The following is a 26,464-nucleotide window of genomic DNA, read 5'->3' on the forward strand; positions in this document are numbered from 1 at the left end:
CTTACTAAAATGCATTTCAGTGTTACTGTAAATAGCACTTTTGATATCTGCCTTAATTTCACAATACGGAATTTTTTTTAGACTTTTTTTTAGAGCAGGGTTAAGTTCACAAAATTGAGGGGAAGGTTTAGAGATTTTCCCTGTACTTCCTGCCTTACCAACGTCTCCCCATTATCAACGTCCCCCACCAGAATGGTGTGATGAACCTGTAACGAGGCATCATCATTACCTGAAGTCCATAGATTACATTGGGGTTCACTCTTGGTCGTACATTCTGTGGTTTAGACAAATGTATAATGACATGTATCTATCATTATGACATCATAAGTGGATTTTCACTGCCCTAAATATCATTTCTGTTCTACCTGTTCATCCATATTGAGTGAGTTTATTGGAAACCAGAACCTAAAAGGAAGTTCCGGAAAAGAATGGAAATACTGTGTTGTTTTACTGAAAAATTTTCAAGATTATTTTCATTCATTTAGTAAATATTTATTGAATGCTATGTGTTAGGCACCTTTCTGAGTGGATGTACAAAGAAATATAACAAATTGCCATGACTTTGTAGATCAGAAGTAAAAAAAAAATCTGGTATACTGAAATAGATATGTTTGTAATTATTTTCATTCTTTGTATTTGCTATAAAAGTTAAATGCAGTCAATTTAACTCACTTTAAACTTAACATTAACAATACTTATCTGTTTAAAACTTATAAGTCTAGAATAAAGCTAAAAAGTAATTTTTTTAAGAAAGCTTATTTTGAGGGGCGCCTGGGTGGCTCAGTTGGTTGGGCGACTGCCTTCGGCTCGGGTCATGATCCTGGAGTCCCGGGATCGAGCCCCGCGTCGGGCTCCCTGCTCGGCGGGGAGTCTGCTTCTCCCTCTGACCCTCCCCCCTCTCATGCTCTCTCTATCTCATTGTCTCTCTCAAATAAATAAATAAAATCTTAAAAAAAAAAAAAAAGCTTATTTTGAAATGAATAGAAATTTTCAAAGTAGATACATGAAAAATTGGTTGTAACTGGGATGAATTTTTAGCCTTTGAAAAACCACAGTAAGAATTTATGTATATTGTTGCCACACTTAAATGATGCTAAATCATGATTTTGCTCTTAAGGTCTTCTCTAGTAACAGCTTTTAAATTTATTAATTAGAATCACATTTACTACAGATGCTGTATATCTTCTTACTATTTGTTTCTAACTATGAAAGAAATTTAATTGGTTATCTGTAAGTCTTTTATTTTAAACATTCAGTGAAGGGTGTAGTTTTACACACTGCTAACAAATGAAAACTGGTTTCCTGAAGCTACTGGTTCTGTTCGTATCGATCTGTATGTTACTTTTAATGATGCAGATTTAATGAACCAAGACAAGGGTTTGGGATATTAGGCATTTAGCTGTAATATTTGGCTAATCTGCTTTCTTGATGACTGTATCACAGTAGTTACTGTTCTAACAATTCTGCTCTGCATTTATTCTTTTACCTGTAGCCAACCACCTCCATGAAACAGATACTCAAATTGAAAACTGGTACGTAGCTGTGCTCTTTGTTCTCTTTTCAAAAATGAAGAACATTTATGAAAATAAGGTTTTATATAATCTAATGTTGTTTGTAGCAATAATATCTTGGCCAAAGAGAGAAGACTACAGTTTCATCAGAAAGGGAGAAGTATGAATTCCACTGGATCTGGGAAAAGTAGTGGGACAGTTTCCAGGTAACTTATTCTGAAATTATACTACAGTTACATTGTGTTATAGATGACCTACTCACACTTTTTCAGTGTTGGATTTGGCTTGATAGTATGAAATCAAAAAGAATCCAAAATGTTTCATTCATTGCTTTTTAAAAAAAATTAAGATTAAGTAAAAAGCAAATGTGTTTATAATGCTGCTGGAATTCCTGTTATAGTGAGTATTTTGAGCCCTATCAACAACTTGAAAGAGGAGGTTCATAGTGGAATAACTTCTTCAAAAATTCTCCATTTTTTTTAGGGTCTTGAGTTACTGTAACAAAAAATCAGAATAATCCTTTCTAATATAAAGTTTGATATTTAAGCATGGATTTATTTATCTTCAACATATTAAATCAAAGTTCTTCAAAATATATATTAAAATAGGCAAGTACGTGAGCCTGTGGGACCAGTTTAAATTGTTATGCAGATTATTGTACTGGAATGTGAGCATTTTCTCTGAAACAAATTGAAATTTTCTTCAGTTCAAGTTTCATCTCTAACATTTTCCTCAGTGAATCTCCGAAGGTGGATTATCACTGATATGAGGAAGAAGAGATAAGAAATGTTTAATTCCCAACAGAATCAGAGCAAGAACTTACCTTTGAGTAACCATTCTCTCCATACCTTACTCCTCCTACTTCTGAGTGAAAGTGGTTAGAGAAAATTTGAAAGTAGGCCCCTCCCTCCCTTTCTGAGTTCAGCTTGTTACCTGTATTGCATCTTCAGTGACAGCCAAGATAGCAGAAAACCTCAGTTCTGCAGCATGTCCTGTGCTACCAGCTTCCTTGTGTGTTTTTTCCTTTTCATTTCTTTCTTAATCTGTTTATTCCTTATTCTACCTCAGCTGTCCTCTAATTGTTTTAGCTGCTTTACTGGGACTCTTAAAATGACAAAAAAAATAAGGTGAGGAAGCATTTTGGGAGTCTTGCTGAGTATCTGCTCAGGGACCAGCTCTTTTTTCCAGTCCTAACAGTTTGAAAGAATGGACTTTTTTTTTTGAATGGACTCTTTTTAAGACTTCTTTATCACATTTAGTACACAGTATATAAAGATGCTGAAATAAATAACGGTGTAAAGAGCAGAAGCTCTTTTTTATAATGTGATGTGACTATAAACTTATTTTATATCTTGATGTTTCTTTTTTTTCTTTTCTTTTCTTTTTTTTGTAGTGTTTCAGAATTGTTGGAACTTTATGAGGAAGATCCTGAAGAAATTCTTTATAATCTTGGATTTGGACGAGATGAACCAGATATTGCTTCTAAAATTCCTTCCAGATTTTTTAATTCATCATCATTTGCCAGAGGGATAGATATTAAAGTATTTTTGAGTGCTCAAATGCAACGGATGGAAGTAGAAAATCCAAATTATGCTTTAACAAGTAAGGTTTTTAAATATTAACATCCACAGTGAGATGGTCTTATTTTTTTAAAGCCTTACTAATTTTTAGGAATAGCACTGGAAACTTAATTATTGAAGTTAACACAATAGCTATTTTACTTATTCTGAATTTTTATTATTCTATTTATAGAAGTTAACTTCCCCCTCTCCTCATTCTTGACTTAAGTGTTACTGTAACTGACATGTAGAACCTTGTGCTTATCTTAAACTTATCCCCAAATTGCTGATGTTCAAAAAGGAAAGAAGTAGGGGAGTGGCTTGTTACTCTTAAATAAAGTCAGTCAATTTTAGGTGTTTTTCTATAAATCTAAAATAGCATGGCTAATTTGATAATTTTTATTTCTATTATATCTTATTTTTCTCTGTTGCACAGAAGTTCCAAAATGGGATCTTAGGTGGTCCTTAGAACAGCTTTAAGAGGGGCGCCTGGGTGGCTCAGTCGGTTAAGCGACTGCCTTCGGCTCAGGTTATGATTCTGGAGTCCCGGGATCGAGTCCCGCATCGGGATCCCTGCTCAGCGGGGAGTCTGCTTCTCCCTCTGACCCTCCTCCCTCTCGTGCTCTCTGTCTCTCATTCTCTCTCGCAAATAAATAAATAAAATCTTAAAAAAAAAAAAAAAAAAGAACAGCTTTAAGAGATCTATAAATCCAATCCTACCTCCTCCCTTCCCCACAATTAGGTATAAAATACAAATTTATGTACATTTTCTTGGGAGAACATTTGCAAGAGTCTTAATGGAGTCAAAGACTTAAAAATAGAATCACAGCTGTAGATCAATAGCCAGTCCATTCTTTTTAATTCAGAGTTGTCATGCTTCTTTCTGATTTTAAATCGTAAAACATAAATTCTTAAATTCTTAAAACATAAATTCTAGTGCTTAGAGTGAAATATCTTTCTCCCTCTTCCCAGTAAATGTAGAGAACTTTTAAATGTTGGATAAGGAAAAAAGTTGTGCTTTTATAATCTTTGTGATCTAAGTTCAATTATTGGCATTCTGGAAAGTACTAATAGTTTAATATATGTATAAATATATAAACAGATAAATATATATATAATTAACATTGTTTCCTTTTTGTAGGTCGTTTCCGTCAAATTGAAGTGCTTACTACCGTGGCCAATGCATTTTCTTCTTTATATTCTCAAGTCTCTGGGACTCCCCTCCAGAGAATTGGAAGTATGTCTTCAGTGACTTCTAACAAGGAGACAGACTCACCTCCACCTTTAACCCGAAGTAACACTGCAAATCGTTTAATGAAAACACTATCAAAACTAAATTTATGTGTTGATAAAACAGAGAAAGGAGAAAGTAGTAGTCCTTTCCCAGTAATTGAAAAAGGAAAGATCCTGAATGTTTCAGTGATGGAAGAAAGTGGCAATAAAAATGATCAAAAGTCTCAAAAAATTGTAAAGAAGAAAGACTCATCTTCTATGTTGGCTACAGTTAAAGAAGAAGTATCAGGTAGTTCAGCATGTGTTATGGAGAATGCTGACACTGATAGACTTTGTGATGAAGCAAATAGTAATTTTAACCAAAAAACTGAAAGTGAACAAAGTGAAGAAACGCAAAGTCATGTGAATACACCGGGTGAGGAATCTGGTATTATGGAATCTGATTTAGGTAACAGTTTTAACATGTCCAGGCACAGTGAGCTGGAAAATGGCAACGAGGTGAAAAGTGTCCATGTGTCCACACATGAAAAAGAGCCATGTGCACCGCTCACGATCCCATCCATAAGAAATATAATGGCACAGCAGAAGGACTCCTTTGAAATGGAAGAGGTGGGTAAAATATCACTGAGACCTGTTTCAAATAATGAGTTAGGAAAAAAATACCAAAAAGATGTTTATAAAACAAAGGTAGCTAATAGATTTATACTAGAAGAAAATCCTCCTAATTTTGACTTTTCAAGTTTTAGTTCTGTGTTTCACCAACCAAGAATTGGTCACAGGACTATGCATCGCCAGGGTAATGTGAGAGTTCATCAGCTCCTCTAGATCCTCTGTCATTCACTGATGATACTTGAACTTTAACCCCCTTTCTCTCTCAGTTTAAGATTTTGATGCCTTGAGAAAGCCCTGAGAGATTATATTTAAATTAAAATCAATATTGCATAATAGTTAAAAACACAGCCTCTGAAATCAAGTAGAAGTTTGAGTTCTTTTTTGCCACTAAATAGCTATGTGCCTTTGGGCACACTTTTCTCAAAGTATCTTAGTAGAAAGGATAAGTTAAGTATGAATAAGGCTTTGAAAAGGATAGGTTTTGGCATGGGACTGGAAAGAACCTGAAGATATTATGTTTCTGAAGGGGAGGATAGGGAACCTCAAGACAGAAGGTTTGAAACACCACTGAATATGGTTTCTGCAAGCCCAGAAGACCAATGTTTGGTTATTTTTTATTCCTACCTAGAGATATTATTTCATTTACATAAATTTCAAATTGGGCAAGATAAAGAGATGCATTTCGATGAGGTCAACTAAAACTACTTTTGAATGGCCAGAGCTAATACTTACGATTGGCACTGCATAGCTGGAGACAGGAAACTGACGTTTATCAAGACCTACCTTGTGGCAGGCACTTGTACCAGGCCCTTACTTTTCTCTTTAGTCTGTGAGGCAGGCAGTGCTGGTCTTATTTTACACATGAGGAAACTGAGGCACATGAATACTGTTGAAGAGTTACGGCCGGAAATTACATAATGTGCAATTTTCTTTTTAAAATTTATTACAGAATAGCATTAGTAATATAGTAGTTACTCCCAGTAATTTTAGAATCACATGCCATATTTTTAGGGAGTTGGAAAATGGGATAATTGATTCTGCCCATAAATGTCCTCTTGGTAAGTACTTACCTCTCACATTAGTGAAGATTTTTCATTTATTGCAGAATTTCTGTTGCTGATACAGCTATTTATCTTCTTTGTGGTCTTTGAATTTATCTTTTAATATTTTAATTCTAACTAAAAAATGAAAAGGGAGAGAAGCGGCCCTTTGAAATAGTTTATTTGTAAGCTTCTTTTCCCTTTATTCCTTTACATATTCTTTATATCTCTCCTATTTAATTTCTAATATATTTCTCATTATAATGAGTTCATAAGATGACTACTTCATAAATTAAAGCCTCTTTTTGTTCTATTTCACTGTTTGATTCCTTTTGACTTTGTTTTGGTCTGAACATGTCCTACCATTAAGAATTAAAGTGTAACTACTTGCCCTTCATTAGGGCCCCTCTTCTGTGACAGTCAGATATGTCAGTGGGTTTCCTTGTTTTAACTTAATAGCAGAGTATGAAAATTTAAACAGATTATGTTAGATATTTGCAAACCTGATACTGGTGACTCGGATGAGAAGACACTCTTAGACGTTGCTTTTTAATTCCTAGGTTTCCTGAATTTTAAACCATATATTTTTAAAATTATTGCTGTCATACACAGAAGGTCTTTAAAGTGGGGCACCTGGGTGGCTCAGTTGTTAAGTGTCTGCCTTTGGCTCAGGTCATGATCCCAGGGTCCTGGGATTGAGCCCCTCGTCGGGCTCCCTGCTCTGCGGAGAGCCTGCTTCTCCCTCTTCCACTCCCCCTGCTTGTGTTCCCTCTCTCACTGTCTATCTCTCTGTCAAATAAATAAATAAAATCTTTGAAAAAAAATAAAAAAAATAAAGTAAAACATTTGTAAAGTACTAGAGAGATCTGCTTTGGTGGCAGGTTAACATTTAATTTAATGTATGGGGTGTTTTGTTGTTGTTGTTTTTTGCTCCCTCTACTGGCAAAAGCAATTAATGAAGAAAGTAATGTGGTGGTTGAAGAGTAATAGATTTTTGTTTTCAAAAAAAGAATATATGGATATGATCAACCATGGCTGCATTGTAAATATGGGGAATTTTAAGGATAATGAATCCTTGTTCTTCAGATATATTTAAAACATGGATAAAAACCTTCTAGAACTGTGTTTTTATCCCTTTGGGAACTTTAAAGAGAGCTTGCAGAACAATGGGTAAAGAAAGGAAATAATGTGTTTCTTTAATTTCCTCTCCTCCCAAGTGTGACTTGAATTATACTGACAAATGAAGAGAACAGTCTTACTGAAGCAAACTTTTAGATCCCATTCAAAGTAGGTTGTTGCTGTTTTTCTTTTAGACTCCTTTCCCTTGAGGTTTGATTCCTATTGGGAACTTTCTTCCTGTAAAAACAGCAAATAAACGCAAGTTAGAGGACACTCCCTTTCTCTTCGTCAACCAGTTCTCAAACAGATTAACTGATTGCCTGCTGCTTTGGGTAGCTAGGTAGGAGAAAATGTTGCAGACCTGACTCTGTGCATGAAGCTGCCTCATCCCTCTGAGGCAAAGGTAAGCTCTGACAGTCACCAGGAACAAAGACAGGACATATTTCAACGTAAGGGGAATTAAATAGATGACAAGACTGACTCAGTCCTTGGAGAGTGAGAGTGATTATTTCTCATGTTAAGAAAAGATAAAGGCCAGAGACTATTTTCAATTAGAAGTCAGTTTGCCTTATAAAAAAAATGTTTTGTAGACTATTTAAAATGTTTGAGTGTGTCTGAAAGTTGTAAAACCCTCCTCTCGAGTTTTCTAATTCTTAATAACTTTCCTAGATAATTCTTGTGTTCTTCTCACAATAGCTTATTTTTATTTTTTTATTTTTTTTTAAAGATTTTATTTATTTGACAGTGAGAGAGACAGCGAGAGAGGGAACACAAGCAGCGGGAGTGGGAGAGGGAGAAGCAGGCTTCCCGCCGAGCAGGGAGCCCGATGTGGGGCTCGATCCCAGGACCCTGGGACCTGAGCCGAAGGCAGACGCTTAATGGCTGAGCCACCCAGGCGCCCCAAAATAGCTTATTTTTAATAAATACATCCTGGTAGCAGTCTAGAGCCATAGATTTATAGAATGAAGGATCCACAGTTAAACCAAAATGATCCTACTCAGTAAGCAATTATTCATCTTTTAGGTGTAAAGGAAAAATTTCTCATACTTAAATGTTAAAAGAAAGAGAACTTTTAGCTGTTTATTTCTGTAAATGGGTTGTTCTGTGTCTTACTCTACAAATAAATTTATATTCAAATAGAGGTATTATTACTGGAAGTGTATATAATTTTTTAAGCTACTGAAGTTTTAGTGTTTCTAATTCTGTCTCTACACTGATTGTTGATTTAACTACTGTATCTCCTTATTTTTAGTCACTGAGTTTCAGAATTCTTTTTTGTTTTATTTATTGGCCTGAGTTAAAATAATCTGAAATCAGTCAGATACTTGACAGATAGTTAAGTTGTTCCTTTGGCCTTTCAAATTTGACTATGTTTTGAAGACAAGCATTGTGTCTTAGAATAGAATGCAATAGAATATGAACTCTAACACATGATACATGCACCCATGTCTCTTTGAAGTCCAGTTAACCACCAAATTTTATTTGACATTTATCTAAAAGACTTAAATTAACTTTTGTTATATAAGTATTTACCTGACAGTAGAAAGTAAACCTTGTAAGTAAAACCTGAAAGGTTTTTTTAAATAAAAATTTGCACAAATACAGAATAATAAACTAGCACAGAAAGAGATCTTTGAATTCATTCTCCAGTTTCCTCCTTTTACAGATGAGGAAGCATTTTTCCTCCTCTAACATTTGATATTACTTGACAGCAGTGGTTTTCTGTCATCTTTCTGAGGGATATAGTAATGTTCCCTTTGATATCTGTGTCTTACTTGGGGGAGGGCTAAAGGGACGTCAGGGTAGGGAGTCCCTGGATGATGGCAGAGAGAGATCTGTTGTAAATCGTTGCCACTTTACTGTTGCAAAATCATCCTAAGGACTTGTGAGGTAGGAGTTTTAGTCTTTATTTTTCAGTTTAAAAGAAACTGACATAGTTGTCCCAGATAATTCTGATAACTATCTGAAGCCATTTAGCCAGTAAGTGGCATGAATAAGACTTGAATTCGGGTCTTTGTATAAACTTGCTACTTTTGACTACACCATACCACTTGGTAAAGGTCAGACTCGCTGATAGTGTCAGACATTGGACAAAAACTCAAGTCATCTGGTGCCATACTACTTCTTTAGAAAAATAATGCTTTCGGGCGCCTGGGTGGCTCAGTCGTTAAGTGTCTGCCTTCGGCTCAGGTCATGATCCCAGGGTCCTGGGATCAAGGCCCACATCGGGCTCCCCGCTCTGCCGGAAGCCTGCTTCTTCCTCTCCCACTCCCCCTGCTTGTGTTCCTGCTCTCGCTATGTCTCTCTCTGTCAAATAAATAAAATCTTTAAAAGAAAAAAAGAAAGAAAAAGAAGGCTTTTATTTGAATTTTTTGAGATGTCCTTAAAAATTAGAATTTCTAAAACTCCAGTTTTGATTTTCTTTTTTTAAAACTGCTATACTTATCTCTTTAAACCTTAGAGTTATTTGAGTTAGAACATTCCATGTATTGCAGCTCTATGGAACACAGCACAATAGTGTTGTGCCTGGAAGATGTATATTAGGATAAATGTGATATGTTAAAAAAAACAAAAACAAAACCCACCAAAGTAAGGTACCTGCCGTGGTAGCAGGACATTGATTCACAAAGATAGAGTTTTAATAAATGTTTTGTTAAAACATTTTTAAAATGAAATAACTTTTAAATATGGGTTTACTTTAAAGCTATTTTCATACAGTTTTAAATCTCAAAATAAATAATTAACATCAATATATAAATAATTAACATCTTACATCACAGCAATTATCACCATAATTATGTGTTTGCATGTCTTTTTTTTTTTAGACTATGAGTCTTCTAAGACAGAAACCTCATTTATTCTATTTTATATCCCAGTACCTAGAACAATTAAACAATAAAAAATATTTGCTAAATGAATCAATGATAACTTTCTCCTTAAAGCATTTTTTTGTAATTTTTATTATGAAAAGTTTCAAACTTAACCCAGAGATCAAAGAAAATTGTATAGGGAACACCCATTTTCCATTACTCAATTCAGTTATCAGTATTTAGCTATAGTTAATTTAATGAAAGGCAATTTGTAGCAAATGACGAGAACACAACTGAGGATTTGAAACTATTGAGTATCCTGCCACATAAATAAATCCAAGTTTTATTTGCTTCATAATTTTCTGTGCTGTACTCCATCTCAAATTTGACTGCTTTCCTTCACACAACTGTGACCAGTAATAACACATACTAAGCTATGAAATTTAACTGTTACCACTAGCATGTCGTTTTGTTTTCTGTCTTCAAGTGATTAATGATTTTATTGAGTAAGGGGGGAAGAAGAATTCTGACGTTAGTAGTTTTATTAGTAAAAGATGATCCTCTCAGCTTTTCTTTAAGGGCCCTTTTCTTTGAACTAATTAAAGAGTTTGTAGTTTTTGTAGTTTTTTGTTTTTGTTTTGTTTTGCTATAGAGTAGCATCTTGAAAGATAGTATATTAAAGATACATAAATCATTAAAGTCATGTTATTTTGTGACTAATTTTATAAATCTAAGGAATAGAATATGTGATATTTCTACATTTAAAAAGAGAGTATAGTTTGGTGTATCATAATGCCCTGCCTAAACTGAGATTCCTAGAATATAATTAAAGAGACATTTGGATTTCTGTTATACTTCTTTGGTCTGTTTGATATTTACTTTAACAGAAAACTCTTTGAAGTAGGGTAGGCTTGAGGAGAGACTAATAATAGACCTTTTGTTGAATATAAAAAGAAAATGCATTTTGTTTCCTTGCATGCATAACAATGGTTTTCCTGTTGAACTTATGTCTGCTGTTTTGAAAAATATATATATAATTTTTCAGTAATAACAAAGAGGTTAGAAACTATTTTACATAATAATTTATAGGTGGTGATTTTAAAAGACCAGTGTGTTTTAGTTCTCAAAAGATTCGTAAACCTTGGATTCATGGAATGTATAGAACAAAGATACCACAAATCAGAGCAGTTTTTTTTTTTTTTTTTTAAAGATTTTATTTATTTGAGAGAGAGAGTGAGAGAGAGAAAGAGCACAAGGGGGGGAGGGGGAGAGGGAGAAGCAGACTCCCTGCTGAGCAGGTAGCCTGATGCGGGACTCGATCCTGGGACTCCAGGATCATGACCTGAGCTGAAGGCAGTCACCCAACCAACTGAGCCACCCACGCGCCCCAGAGCAGTTTTTAAATTAGGTAATAGTATCTTTAACCTTTGAGATTTTTTTCATGTTTGTCATTCCACTCTCATTCCTGTGGAATATTTCTTATTCATGGATGGGTTCATAGCTCAAAACTACCAGGGTTCTACCTAAAACCTTTTTGCTAATTGCTTTCTCATTTGTTCAAGGTTGAAAACCTTGTTTGGCTAGTTTGCCTACTTTACTAGGATGCTATTTGTTATTTTAAGTACTAATCATTACCGAGTAGTGTTAGGAATTAGGGTCTCTCCCTCTCCAAATGTTTAATCTCAATTTAGAGTTAGTTACATTTGAGTATTTGGGGAATGGGATGGGTGTGGTGAATAAAGAATCTGAAAATTCCTAAATTATGTAGTTGTGCAGATGGAGGGAAAATATCATAAAAAAAAAAACTTTTTTGGGGTTCGATAACTTCTCTGAATATGGGCTTCAGGGAGGATTTATGGTTAAGATCTTTCAACATTTTAGTTCTGTGACGAAACATGCTTTTCTATTTACAACTCCCAAGTTATGTCTTAAAAGACCACTTATATTAGGATGAAGCAGTCTTAATACAAGTATGGTTTTTGAGATGCTCAGAATTTTTGGGATTTTATAAAATTTTGTAATGGGAGCATGATATACAATTTTTTAAAGACACAAGACTTGTAATTGCCTGAACTGTGTGTCAGTCGTGATCTGCTGCAAAGTCATGGCATTTATCCTTGGATTGGCCTTAACACTTTGAATTTTAACATTTATAGAACTATTTCTTAGGAATCTATGTTTCATTTAATAGCAACTTTTTTTTTTTTAAGATTTTATTTATTTGAGAGAGTGCTAAAGTGAGAGAGATCACAGAGGGAGAGGGAGAAGCAGCCTCCCCGCTGAGCAGAGAGCCAGATGTGGGATTCGATCCCAGGACCCTGGGATCATGACCTGATGGAAGGCAGATGCTTAACCGACTGAGCCACCCAGGCACTCCAGCAACTTTTTTTTTTAATGAAGTAGTTTATACATGTAGTCACTTTTCATTGCTAGCTACAAACTTGCAGTCCTATCATTAACTGGAAAATAGGTTATAAAATAAAGATTTGGGATGCTCTCACAATTTTGAGATAAGATGCTTTGCATTGTTTAAATATAAAACTTTGGTACCTACTTTTAGTTATGTTGATTTGTTTAATAATTATCAAGAGGTATTCTTCTTTGCCATATATTTTTCAAGTTTTAACTACTTAAAACCATTCTTTAGGTTCAAAGTACAGAGGGAGAAGCTCCTCATGTTCTAGCTGCTTACCAGCTAGGTCTCACGAAGTCAAAAAGAGGTAAGTAGACTAATAGTTCCCAAGCACATTACCAAGTGTCATTAATTGATTTGGAAAAGGTGTTTATCTATCAGTATTTGAGTACCTATAAGTGTAAAAAGAAGGTTAAGGACACAGGTATGTATGCTTCATTATACTTTGTTTATAGAATTTTTTTGTACCCTGTTGAAGACTTTTGTGTTCACTAACAATTTTAGTTTGCTTATCCTGAAATGCAGTTCTTTGTACTCATAATTATTTTTAACTCTGCATAAGGGCTGGATGGGAAGCGATAGAACAACAGATTGAGGCCTACTTTTTACATGGTTATTATTGAAATACATGGTTGTTTTTTTTTTTTTAAGGATTTTATTTATTTATTTTTGGGGAGTGGATATGCAAGCAAGGTGGGGAGGGGCAGAGGGAGAGAGAGAGAGAATCTTCAGCAGGCTCCACGCCCCATGTGGAATCTGAGGCGGGGCCTGATCTCACAACCCTGAGATCATGACCTGAGCCAAAATCAAGTGGGGCACTTAACCGACTGAGCCACCCAGGCGCCCAAAATACACACTTGTATTATCCACCTCTGCTTTTCATTATTTAAATATGTTTCCTAAGTATATACATGAATATGCCTCTAGCAAAAAATACCAATCTCTCAATACTGGTTAAAGCTAGTTAAGTTAAATTCAAACTATGGATCAAAGGTGAGTGGCTGTAGATACCGTAGTACTCTTGAATTATTAATTATTGACCAAAGAACCTTTGAATCCATTTCTTTCACTTTTAATTTGCAACAAGAAAAACATGTCTGATGTTTAAAGTCACAAAGCATTTGAGATTTAGAGAAAAGGAGGGAGGAGGTAAAGAAGTTAAAGTGACCACTGAAGGTAGGACTTTATTTTTAAAGGTTACACATACTGAACCACCCTGGTTTTTTTAAACGAGGATTCATATGTGTGTTCTTAGAATAGGAAATTGCATGTTTATTCTCCTCTGATCTCTGAAATGACTTTATAAGAACAATTTGCATATAATTTTTCTTTTATTGCATTGTGGTACTAAAAAACAAGATAGGTCACTATAGTTCTGGTCAGACACAAAAAGAACTTTCCTGTTTAATTTTCTTCCCCTTTTTAAGTCCATAAATATATGCATGTGTTTCTGAGCTATAAGAACAGTTCACAGTCATCAAGGAATTTTTTCCTTTAGTTTGGTTGACATGGGATACATTTACCCTGCGTCAAAAAAAAGGGATTAAAAAGGGTATATAAGTATTTCACGATCTTTCAAGAGCAGGCTCCTTGTGGTAGAAAAGACAGAATGTGGTTTGTATTCATATCTGAATTTCTCCCTCTTACCAATAAGAATTCTCTTACTTCTGGTGGTATAAGTAAAAATGTTAACATTTTTATGAATCACATTTGTATAAATTAACAATAAAATGGTTTTATATTGCATGAGAGGGAGAGGGAACAATATCGTGTTTTCATCATTTTTGAATATAGCCTATCAAATTTTGATAATGTGATATGAAAGTATCTTAGATTAGTTAATGATGATAGAATTAGAATCTCTGGTAAAGTATTCATTTCACAAGTTTAGTAAAAATGCATATAGTACATGCATAAAAATACTTTGCACTTTAGTCATAGGACTTTCGAAGTTACAGTTATCTTAATCTCATATCCAGTCCTGCTGAAGCCTACAGGTGCCTGGGTGGCTCGGTTGTTTGAGCATCTGACTCTTGATTTCGGCTCAGATCATGATCTCAGGGTGGTGAGATTGAGCCCCATATTGAGCTCTGTGCTGGGCATGGAGCCTGCTTAAGATTCTCTCTCCCTCTCTTCAGAATCCCACCCCCCCACCCCTGTTCTCTCTCTCTTAAAAAAAAAAAAAAAAAAATTCTGAAGCCTAGAGAGGTTTAGTGACTCAACTTTTGTCACAACTGACATTCAGTAAGCTATATTGAGAGAGCAATCAAACATTTTCCTCATTAGAGATGAACAAATTTTCTTTAATCTTGTGGAGTATACAAGTGTTCTGTTTGTTTATGATACTGGACAAATACAAATGCTCAGTTTTGTTTTCTAACTTTAATGTTTTGCTCTAACTTCCTGTTTTTTTATTAGAAATAATGTTTAATCTCTTCAGCTAGGACAGAGGTCTGATTGTTTTTAATTCCACCTTTTTTCTGTAGAGAACTATGTTTTTTGTGAAATGTGTGACTAAAGAACAGAGATTGTGATTTACAGTTTACAGAATAGTTTCGCTTACACCCTATTTAGTTTCTGAAGTAACCCTGTGAGATAGAAGAACTATTTTGTTTTGTGGAGGAGAGAAGTTATTGCTTATTGTGATAAAGTAGGAGCTTGAACCCAGGCTTCCTTGTTCTTTCCACTGCCCAACACGTGCTCTGAAGCCTGAGTAGTCTACGCTCTGACCTAGTGTGTGTGAACTCAGGGCTAACCCCAGAGGTGAGCTCAGCACAGACTGTAGTCCATTGCAGATTGAACAGGACTCACAGAGAGAACCTGAGCCGAGCTGGTCATTCGCTTCCCCAGGCCCTCCAGCATTTGCCCTTTGCCCAACCAGATAGGCAATTTCACTTCTAAATCCTTCAAGTGACTGTTTAATTTTATTTTTGCTTTAAGGAGAAAGTTATCATTGATTCATTCAGCAAATATTTTTTATTGTTTAATTGTTCTAGGTACTGGGATATAAAATAGAATAAATGAGGTTTCTGTCTTAGAAGACTCATAGTCTAAAAAAAAAAGACATGCAAACACATAATTATGGTGATAATTGCTCTGATGTAAGATGTTAATTATTCTCTCAGTTGATACAATGCATAATTAGTACCTATGATAACAGCTTATTCCAGTTCAGTTTCACAACTGTTCCAGTTTACCTAGACTTATCAAAGGTAGGGATCAGTTTCTTATATCTCATTATGCGTTTTGTTAACTTCAAAACAATATTACAGAATTATTCTAAATTATGATGAGAAAAAATTATGCTATTCTGTGATGCTCTACGTTGAACCTGAGGCTACAGTGGGATAATTTTCAAAGTCAGGTGAATTTTAATTGATTTTGGATTTTATTCAAACATATTATCAGGTTCTGTCATTCAAATCTTGAATGTGGATTTGGTAAACACACTTTATTTAGTGTGGTGCTTTTGAAGTTCTGCAGAACTTGACCTTCTCATGAAGCTTCTCCCCTAGTAAATGTTAATAGCTGTGAAGTCTCTCCTCTACTTACAGTGTGGATGGGCATGTGATCATTCTTGCTGTGCCTAGGTGGCCTTTTTACTTTAAGAAGTGTTTTTAGGTTATACTAACCAGGAATTAGAGTTTTCAGGCCAAAAACCAGACAGGGTTTTTATAAGATTAACAATATTATGTACCAGTTGAATGTATTTGAATTTCATGCAGTTGTTAGGAAATCATCGTTTCATGACTTAAAAATGTTTGCATCATTTGGAATATCAGAAACATTTAAGTACTCTGGCATGCGAATTAGTTAATTTATTGGCACCTTAGTTATATTTTTATTTTCTATTAGGAAAATAATAGAACTTTTTACACACTACATTTAAACTTCTAATTTCATCTACTAAATATCTTTACATATCTACTAATGGAAGTGGTTTACTTTGGGATTTCTATTTTTATTAGCATTATTCTTTATTTCAGCCAGTTGTCCTCCAAAGGTAAGACATTAATTGGATTTACCAAAATATATTAACACTGGAACTTAATTAGCAACTGAATGCTGAGTATTTTTGATAGACCTGATTCCGTTTTGGGATGAATTCGAGTTAACCTCCTGTGCTTTGAAGCCACATTTTGCATAAGTGATGCGTATTTGTCTAAGAAGAAATCAATATGTATATCTGTTAGGAATCATATATCTGTAATATTTTCTTTTCAGTGCGGTCATATTTAGCAGTTTTGCCTAACTACATTTCTTTTGGTAGATCATCTATTACGTACTGCAAGTCAGCACTCTGATAGCAGTGGTTTTGCTGAAGATTCGACAGACTGCCTCTCCCTTAATCATCTCCAGGTAAAAATTTCTATTGTAGTAGGCACTGTGATTAACTTCATATTTTGGTGATTTTTCAGTAATTATATATTTCAAGACTGAATCTGTCTAATCTTTATTTTTCAAATGGCAGAATAAAAATGCCAGGATGTAGATGTTATCTAAGCATTTGACTGCAGGTTTTAGTTTTCACTAATTATACATCTCTCTCTGACTGAACATTAGAAACAAAGAGAGTTTCTCCTTCTTTATTTTTGGGCTTTCAGTAAACAGGTTATTTTGATCATTATTCTGTTTGGCATTTTTTTTCTGTTTTCCCATAATTGTTTCTGTATTTTACCGTAATTGTTTTGTTTATTTAATTAACAATAATTGTGTTATGTAGCTTGCTGAATATTATGTGACTTTTATGCTAGAGTGTGTTAGATAACCCAGATAACAGGCACATCTTTATCCTTAAGGAGTTTATGTGGAACCCTTGTATGCAAAGATACACAAGTATCTTGAAAGTGTTTAAAATATCTATAAGCAAATTTTAAACAAAAGTGGAGTAAGAGAGAAAGAGAACCCAAAAGAGCCTCTAGGAACATCGTACTTGAGGGATACACGGACAAGAGAAAGAGACTCAGAAAGAATAATCCAGTGGGCAGAAGAACTGGGAGTTGGAGAGCCTTTTTTTAAAAGGCAATCTGTGGACATGAGCGTGGAAAGATAAGAATTTGGCTTTTTGGAAAGAGTGTTTGAGTGGTTCTGAGGGAGTAAATGAGGCAGAAGCATGAATGGAGATTAAATCAATGATAAGGAAGAGGAGATAGGAATGTTGACTCCTTTTTCAAATAAGGGTGATAGGTCTTTGTGCCTTTCTCATATGGGAATGACTCAGAGAAGTTGCTTGGCTAAGGGAAAGAGCTCTAAGAGGATAGTCTGCCTCTAAGAGGCAGAAAAATCCGGGATAAAATTGTGAAGTGATACCTAGTCCTGGAGAGGATGTGATTGGACGCACAGATTGGAGGATTAGCTTTGAAAAAAAGGAGTTTTCTTTCAGAACAGAGAGGAGTGGGGAGAGGTATAGGAACATTTGTAGATGTTAGGGAAGAAAGTTAAGAATTACGTTTGTCCATCTTCTCAGTGATTCAGTGTCATGTGTTGGAAGAAAAGGAAATGGGGACCTATGAAAAATAGTAAAGTTCTGGAATAATCTTTGTGGGAAAGTGGAGGGGTTGCCAATTAGGGGCAGTGAAAAGCAGTTTTGATTAGTACCAGGGCCCTAACCAAGGTGGGAGACCCTGAAAATACAGAGGGATCACATCAGTTGGTATTTTTGTTAATGATACTTACCATTTGAGTTCTTCATCTTCCTACGTGTTTTCCTTTCACAGGTTCCCGAGTCCTTGCAGGCCATGGGGAGTAGCGCTGATAGCTGTGATAGTGAGACAACAGTCACCTCATTTGGTGAAGACCTTGTCACACCAGCAGCACAAGATCAGCCTTATTTTAATGAATCAGAGGAGGAGTCTCTCGTCCCTCTCCCAAAGGGAAGAGAGAAGGCAGCAACAGCTGCTGCTAAGAAAAGGCCAGATAGCCAGGATTTCCCCCAATGCAAGACTGTGGAGAATGCAGGAAACACGCAGCCCACCTGCAGCACAGGAGATCACATTACTGAGATTACTGAAACGAGTGAGGATTTGTCTCCAGCACAGCCAGGGGACCTGCTGAGGGAAGCAAGTGCTGAAAGTGATGTGGACAAAAGCAGTGAATGTGAATTTGCCCACTATACCACACACCATATTCTGAAGTCACTGGCTTCTCTCGAAGCTAAAGGCAGTGAGAAGGGCTCAGAAAATACAACTGGGCCTCCCTCTTCTGTGGACAGAGTTAATACAGCTTTGCAAAGAGCTCAAATGAAGGTTTGCAGTCTGTCTCATCAAAGAGTAGGGCGTAGCTTGATAAAATCGAAAGATCTCTTAAAACAGAGGTACTTATTTGCAAAAGCTGGCTATCCTCTAAGAAGGTCTCAGTCTTTACCAACCACCTTATTGAGCCCAGTAAGAGTTGTATCCTCTGTCAATGTCCGGTTGTCCCCAGGAAAGGAGACCAGATGCAGTCCACCTTCCTTCACCTATAAGTACACACCTGAAGAGGAACAGGAATTAGGAAAAGAGGTGATCGAGCACGATGGTCAGTCTTTAGTTAAATCCACTATTTTCATCTCTCCGTCACCTGTGAAGAAAGAAGAAGCCCCTCAGAGCGAGGTGAACCGGCCGGAGGAATGCCATCATCGAAGGACTCCTACCTGTTCACTGTATGCTCCAGCACCTGTATCTCAGTCCGCCTGTTCTCTTCACTCTGTCCACTCCGAGTGGCAGGAGAGGCCCCTGTGTGAGCACATGAGAACTCTGAGCACTCACAGTGTTCCCAGCATATCAGGCACCACCTGTAGTGCCTTCACTGCCCCTTTCGGGTGTCCTAATTCGCATAGACATGCTGCCTACCCTTACCGAGCGTGTTCTGTGAACCCTCCTTCTGCCATCGAAATGCAGTTGCGAAGAGTATTGCATGATATTAGAAACTCACTGCAGAATCTTTCACAGGTATGAGAAAAAAATATCTTTTTTTTTCTTTTATTGCTCTGAGCACCTCTTAATTCACTGAGAAACTAAGTCCCATCAGGCGTGATCCATTTCAGCATCATTTTCTTACATGCCTAAACTTATGGGTACCTGCCCTCCTCCTATACTCTGTCCTCCTGTCTCAAGGGAGTAGCTGTAATTAGTCCTGAACAAGGTTGATTTCTCTGTTCATAATCTCCCTCCCTTCTAGAGAAGATATTTTGCTCATTAGATAGCCTACCTTCTTTAGCCTCTTCTCCATGGTCTTTTTCTTAGGTTGTCCCTATTATTAAAAAAATCTTCACTCTCAAATACTTTCTTTTTCTCTGCCATTTGACTGTGTTTACCGCCTCTTTCCTTTCTAAGCTTCCCTCCCCTCAGCTTCTGTGTCGCCGTGCATTCTCCTGGTTCTGCTCATGCTCTCTGACTAAGCTTTCCCCTCCATCTCCTGACTCCTGGTGCTGGTCTCCTGGCACAGAACGAGTCTGCTTCCACTGGGTTCAGAGACTGGAACTACTCCAGAAAAGAAAAAAAATCAGGTAAAGTGTGAATTTGAATAAGGATAGTCTGTGTGTCTTGTCACTTTTAAAATTATTGCTCTCAGATACGTTAAGTGGGCTGGAAATAATTCCCCAAAAAAGCTTTGAAAATAACTAAATAAATTGTCTTTAGGTTTGCATTTCACATTTCCTTCCTAAATCTCTCTCCAAGCTACTTGTGTTTAGACAGTGAGGAAATGAAAATGGCAGTGTAATGTAATGATCACAGTGTTCAGCTAGGAATCAGGAGGCTTAGAATGTATGTAACAGATCTCTTATGATGACATAATAGACAGGAAGCCACTAGGAAAGTAAAAATGAAAGTTGCAACTTCTTTTTTTTTTTTTTTTTTTTCAGAGAGGGAGGGAGGAGAGGGGCAGAGGGAGAAGGAGAGAGAGAATATTAGGCAGGCTCCACAACAGAGCACAGAGCCTGATGTGGGGCTCGATCTCAAGACCCTGATACCACAAACTGAGCCAAAATCAAGAGTCACACTTTTTTTTTTTTTTTAAGATTTTATTTATTTATTTGACAGAGAGAGACACAGTGAGAGAGGGAACACAAGCAGGGGGAGTGGGAGAGAGAGAGAAGCAGGCTTCCCGTGGAGCAGGGAGCCTGATGCGGGGCTCGATCCCAGGACCCTGGGATCATGACCTGAGCCGAAGGCAGACGCTTAACGACTGAGCCACCCAGGCGCCCCAAGAGTCACGCTCTTAACTGACTGAGCCACCTAGGCTCCCCGAAAGGTGCAGCCTTTTTTTTTTTTTTTTAAGATTGTATTTCTTTGAGAGAGAAAGAGCATGAGTGGGGGTCAGGGGCAGAGGGAGAGGGAGAAGCAGACTCCCCGTTGAGCAGGGAGCCAGATGCGGAGCTCCATCCCAGGACCCTGGGATCACGACCTGAGCCGAAGGCAGACACTTAACTGACTGAGCCACCCAGGCGCCCCAAGTCGCAACTTCTTAAGTTATGTAGTAAAGTATATCTTCTTTTAAATATTTATTTTTCAGAGAGAGAGAGAGAGAGATTGAGCATGGGGGGAGTGGCAGAAGGGCAGGGAGGAGGAGGGGGGAGGAAAGAATCTCAAGCAGACTCTGCACGGAGCACGGAGCATGGAGCCCAGTGTGGGGCTCCATCTCAGGACCCTGACATCATGACTTAGGCCGAAACCAAGAGCCTGACACTTAGCGGACTGAGCCACACAGGCGCCCCAAGTATACCTTCTTTTAAATATAGATTTTATTCTTATGACAACTGTCTCCTAATGATTTCTGGTCTAACCAAAATGTGGGTATTTCTTCTTCCTCTTTATAAATCGTAGTTAGTTTTATCTGTGAGGGAGATATCCAACCTTTCAGCTGTCATTATGTGAAACACGGGGTTTCCAGGGCTCTGTCCTGCTACACCCTCATGGTGCACCTTTCCAGACCAGCTTGTTACTCTGCTCTGGGTGTGGTCATCTCTTCTTGGATGCCCCATCAGTAACTCAGCTAATTAATCTTCTCACCACTCCCCAACCCCGAGGAGACAGATGCTGTTCTTGACCTGGTCTCTGCCTGTCTCTCCAGTCTCATTCTTTGTGTGTGTGCACCAGCTGTGTTGGACTGCACGCAGGCCTCTAAGTAGGTGTGTGTTCCTAGGTGTCTGTTGTTACAAATGCCACGGTTTTTGTTTTTGAACCTGGAATGCCCTGCCCTTGCCTTTCTTTGCCTGACCAAGTGCTGTTTACTGTTAAGGCTCAGCTCAGGTGTCACCAGTGCTGGGATCATTTATTCACCTAATCTAGATTTTTGTATGTTTCGTCATAGCACTCCCCTTCCCCACCCCAACATTGTAAGTTTTTTCTCACTTCTCTCTTTTTTTTTTCTTATACCATGAGAACACTTGAAGGCTAGGAATGCCTTTTGTCTTCCTTTTGTCTTTTTTCTTCACTGTCTAAAATAGTGACATATAGTGGATGCTTAAATGTCTGTGAATAAGTATGATAACTGCTTGCTACTCTCTCCAGCCAACTCAGTAATTTCCTGTAATCTCAGAATTTGCTATCACTTCTATATTTTTGAGTTTTGTTCTTGTTTTCTACTTTCTCAAGGCAAGAGGGAAGTTCTGTAAGGCATAGATTGAAATGATACATGTTCCATATAGGCTGACTTATACCTGAAACAGATAGGGGTAATCTAGGTGGCACTGAGGACTGATTTGGTTCCTGCTTACAAAATGAAGTGGGATTTTTTTGGTTGTTGTTGGTTATTTTTTGTTCTGTTTTGTTTTTTGCCTCATAGAGAAAACTATATAGGTCCCAAATTCCACCTTTTTAACACCTTAGATAATTTGGAAGTAACCACTTTAACATTGATTTGTAATCATACTTTCACTTTTTTAAAGTACCCTATGACGAGAGGACCTGATCTTGCTGCTGCTGTGTATAGTACTCAGAAATCATCTGTTCTACCTCTATATGAAGTAAGTTCTTACTTAGATCTTTGTGTTACAAAGTAATTTATGTGATTTAGAAGTATAATTTTGTCATATTGTATTTTAGAATACTTTTCAGGAACTCCAGGTAATGAGGCGGAGCCTGAATTTATTTAGAACGCAAATGATGGATTTAGAGTTGGCAATGCTGCGTCAGCAAACCATGGTTTATCATCATATGACTGAGGAGGAAAGGTAAAAGTTCATTTTGTCTTCATGTAACTCAAAATATTTTTCATTCCAAAAAAGCGTTGTCACCTTTTTGGTTTTATGTCTAGTGCTGTGTACCTTTTATTTTGTGAATCACTGTAAATAAACTTAGGCATAGTGTTTTACTAATTAAACTGTTTTCACATATTAAGGAAGACGGCGGTTGTAATCTGTTTTTAGTCTGGAATATTTGGGGGAGAGGGTAGAGGAAGAAAGACCATTTGTCCTACTGGTCACACCTGTGGCAGTTGCTGTCATGCTAATTTTTTTTTTTTTTTTTTTTTTTTTTTTAAAGATTTTATTTATTAATTTGACAGAGAGATAGAGAGCACAAGTAGGCAGAGAGGCAGGCAAAGGGGGAGGGAGAAGCAGGCTCTCTGCTGAGCAGGGAGCCCGACGTGGGACTCGATCCCAGGACCCTGGGATCATGACCTGAGCCGAAGGCAGACGCTTAACCGACTGAGCCACCCAGGCGCCCCTGTCATGCTAATTTTTAGAACTGGCCATTTCAGTACCTTCTAACGGCTTGTGAGAGAGTGGTGAATGTGAAATCTCCAAACGGCTTTTTTCAACCTTGTGCCTCTCATCACACCGATAGGTATGAAGTCGATCAGCTTCAGGGTTTGAGAAATTCGGTCCGCATGGAACTTCAGGACCTGGAACTGCAGCTGGAGGAGCGCCTGCTGGCCCTGGAGGAGCAGTTCCGCGCTGTGCGCATGCCTTCTCCCTTCCGCTCCTCAGCCCTCATGGTATGGCGCCTCGGGGCTTGTCAGCAGTTTTCACTTAGGACTTATGTATATCGTGTTCCACATCATTCAGAACCAGTGCCTTAATTTTAAAACATTTTAATGGTATTGAGGCAAGCAGAATGTTTAAGGAACCTTTCCCACAGATCAGCTGAATGTGCAAGTTGTGATTCTTTTCTTATTTAGTATATTTAGAAAAATACTGAAAAATCTTAATCATATTTTTTTAATAAAGAATAAGGAGCAATACAAAATTTTAGGAGTTTTAAAGGAAAAATGATAGTGGGTTAATATATGACTAATTAGATTTTAATCACTGCCTGTAACTAACTGCCAAGAACATAAATATATATTTCACTCAGTCTTTTTCCCCTTCTTGCCTTTGAATAAATAACTATTCCTTTTAAATTTTTCCTTTATTTTGGATTCTTTGCCAGTCTTTATATTTTTTAAGGAATTAAATGAGATCTTTTTTAAAGGCAGAAAACATGCATACAGCCAAGAGAATAAAATACTTTGTTTTGTATCACTTTTCAAACTTCTAATGTTTCTTTGAGTGAAATTTAAACTTTAGCAGTTGATTATTTTTTGGTATTATCTTTGCAGTCATGAAATACAGTTTTGAAATGTTGAAATAGTGAACTTTTCTGTTACTTGAACCACATACTTGATTTTGTTAATAATAGATGACTCCGTACACACATATATGTGCACCTATATGGAGAAGAATCAGTAGAATAAGAATGTGTATTACACACATATATATATATGCGTAGCAAAGAGTGAGACTATCACTTATCACTGGTGAGTATCTTTTTCCGTAAAAGGTTTCAATCATTATTTTGAGAAATGCCTGTTGGTGACAACAGAGAATCAGAACATCTCCTGTGAACCTTTAGTCAGAATTAACACATTTTATAGGATCCCATGACAGTTGAGAATGACCTTTGTGACATAAAAGAATGTTTCAGGGCAATAAATAGCCAATTCATTTTATTGTGAAACACTTGCATTTTGAAGAAATAATTTATACATACATACATATATATTGTTCTTATTTTTTCAGGGAATGTGTGGCAGTAGAAGCGCTGATAACTTGTCATGCCCTTCTCCATTGAATGTAATGGAACCAGTAAGCCTCTCTCCTTTCAAATCACTGGGGAAGGGAATGATAATAACATTTCATAAACACACAATTTTCCCAGTGTAGATGAAATGTTTTTGTTTTTAAATACAGAATTGGATGGTAGCTAAATTGATTGGAAGTGAATTTGGCCCTTCTGAAAGTCTTTTGCCATCTTAGGCCACTAGAAAGCCAGTTAATTGCAGTGGTGATTTATCTTTATGGTGTAAAGGATGTAGTGCATTATGAAAAGTATTTAATTTATGCTCCAGAGGAAATATGCTTTCACAGTCTGTTTCCAGGTCCTTTAGGTAGTTGGATTTGTAAGGTGACTACTTTTTGAACAAGAGTCTGATTTTTATTATATTTTAAAGAAAGTGGTTAATTTGGGTGTGAAAGCATTATGATTAGCTGTTTTGTTTTTCACTAGTTACTATTCCTTAACAAGTAATTTGGACACCCATACAATAACAAAGTTTTGTCCAACCATATAGTCTAGTTATGTATTTTATGGCTTTGTCTCACCATGAATTTACATTTTCCTACATTTTTGCAAATGAAATTGAGTAGTTACTAAATGAATGAATTAGAATCATGTCTTTACAAGCTAAGTGATATTTGGCAGTAATCACAACTAGAATTTTAATCTTTTAACTACCAGTCTTAATTTCAAGAGAGAAGAATTGCAATTTTTCTGACTTCCAGGTCACTGAACTGATGCGGGAACAGTCCTATCTGAAGTCTGAATTGGGCATGGGACTTGGAGAAATGGGATTTGAAATTCCTCCTGGAGAAAGCTCAGAATCTGTGTTCTCCCAAGCAACATCAGAGTCATCTTCTGTATGTTCTGGTCCATCTCATGCTAATAGAAGAACTGGAGTACCTTCTGGTGACTCAGTGGGCAAACCTAAGACCCATCTGGTACCAATACCAAGCAAGAAAGTATTCCGAGCATCAGTGGCCCTAACACCCACTGCTCCTTCTAGAATGGGCTCTGTTCAGACACCTCCAGATGTGGAAAGTTCTGAGGAAGTTGGAGCAGCTGAAGAAGTCTTGGAGGCTGTGGGACCTAAATCTGAAGTGGAAGAAGGGAATGGAAAAACCCCATTAATGCCAACTGCTGGAGAAATGCATAAAAATGTGGAGCAAGATGAGTTGCAGCAAGTCATACGGGAGGTGAGTGAAATCTATGCTTAATTTATTTGGCAGTATGTGTTGGAGGAGGTTTTATTTGAACATTATTTATAAGATAATCCTTTGATTCACTGTATTCAGTAATTTTCAGAGAGCTTTTAAATTTTCAGAGAGCTTTCCCATTGAGCTAGCTCATGTCTATTAAGATATGTTTCTAATGGCATTTCTGCAAATTTTATACTCCAGTGTGAAATAATAAGTATAAAGAATTTGATCTGTTTGGCTTAGTGGGTAGTGGAGATATATAGAAGTTGTTCAAAGATAGAAATACAGAATGAAAAGAAGGTTTACCCTGGGTGATAGCAATGTGTAAACCAGAAACATTTAACCATAGTTCTAGGTTACCAAAAGGACTGCAAAAAATTAAGAAGATTAGTAGTCAACAGGTCAAAAGTTAATTGAGAAAATTTGTAAAATAGCTGTTTTGGACACTAGGATCAGGCAATAAGAAGGAATAATATATATATCATTTAAAAAGTGAGAGTACAGATCAAAATTTTTGATGACTTTTAATTTTTTCCTTTTCTTCCCAAATCACACTTTGTCTGGGTACAAAATGTAATAGAGTGCACAGGATAAAAATTACACATGTTGAATTTTTTTTTTTTTTTCAATCTATTCTCTTAAGAGTAACTAAGGAAGAACCATAATTATCCATAGTTCTTTCCCACTGATACTAAAACCCATGATGAGAAAGGATCTTTCCATTGGTTAAAAATGGGGATATCCTATACATTTAAAAAAAAAAAAATCACTTCATAAGAGTCTTAATGAGTATGATGCTCTGCAAGGGATAAAAGAAAAATACATATAAGATGTGAAATCCTTAAGCTTAAAGACTAGTAGAGGGGCGCTTGGGTGGCTCAGTCATTAAGCGTCTGCCTTTGGCTCAGGTCATGATCTTGGGGTCCTGGGATCAAGCCCTGCACTGGACCC

The 26,464-nt window shown here is 36.7% G+C and overlaps 1 protein-coding gene across 4 annotated transcripts in view; it reads left to right on the plus strand.

Moving 5' to 3' along the window:
- Positions 1–26,464, plus strand: part of ITPRID2 (ITPR interacting domain containing 2) — a 39,258-nt gene that overhangs the window by 5,838 nt on the left and 6,956 nt on the right. For 2 of the 4 annotated variants that reach the window (XM_021703329.2, XM_021703326.2), the window contains exons 5-16: positions 1,493–1,532; positions 1,619–1,717; positions 2,905–3,113; positions 4,212–4,912; positions 12,532–12,604; positions 16,568–16,656; positions 18,015–19,226; positions 22,166–22,243; positions 22,323–22,450; positions 23,064–23,214; positions 24,278–24,343; positions 25,040–25,510. In XM_021703329.2, the coding sequence (XP_021559004.1) occupies positions 1,493–1,532; positions 1,619–1,717; positions 2,905–3,113; positions 4,212–4,912; positions 12,532–12,604; positions 16,568–16,656; positions 18,015–19,226; positions 22,166–22,243; positions 22,323–22,450; positions 23,064–23,214; positions 24,278–24,343; positions 25,040–25,510 (3,317 nt within the window). The remainder of the gene's footprint in view (positions 1–1,492; positions 1,533–1,618; positions 1,718–2,904; positions 3,114–4,211; positions 4,913–12,531; positions 12,605–16,567; positions 16,657–18,014; positions 19,227–22,165; positions 22,244–22,322; positions 22,451–23,063; positions 23,215–24,277; positions 24,344–25,039; positions 25,511–26,464) is intronic. The other 2 variants (XM_021703327.2, XM_021703328.2) reach the window with 2 other exon arrangements.

Source organism: Neomonachus schauinslandi, chromosome 3 (assembly GCF_002201575.2).
Source record: "Neomonachus schauinslandi chromosome 3, ASM220157v2, whole genome shotgun sequence".
In the NCBI taxonomy this organism is placed as follows: Eukaryota; Metazoa; Chordata; class Mammalia; order Carnivora; family Phocidae; genus Neomonachus; species Neomonachus schauinslandi.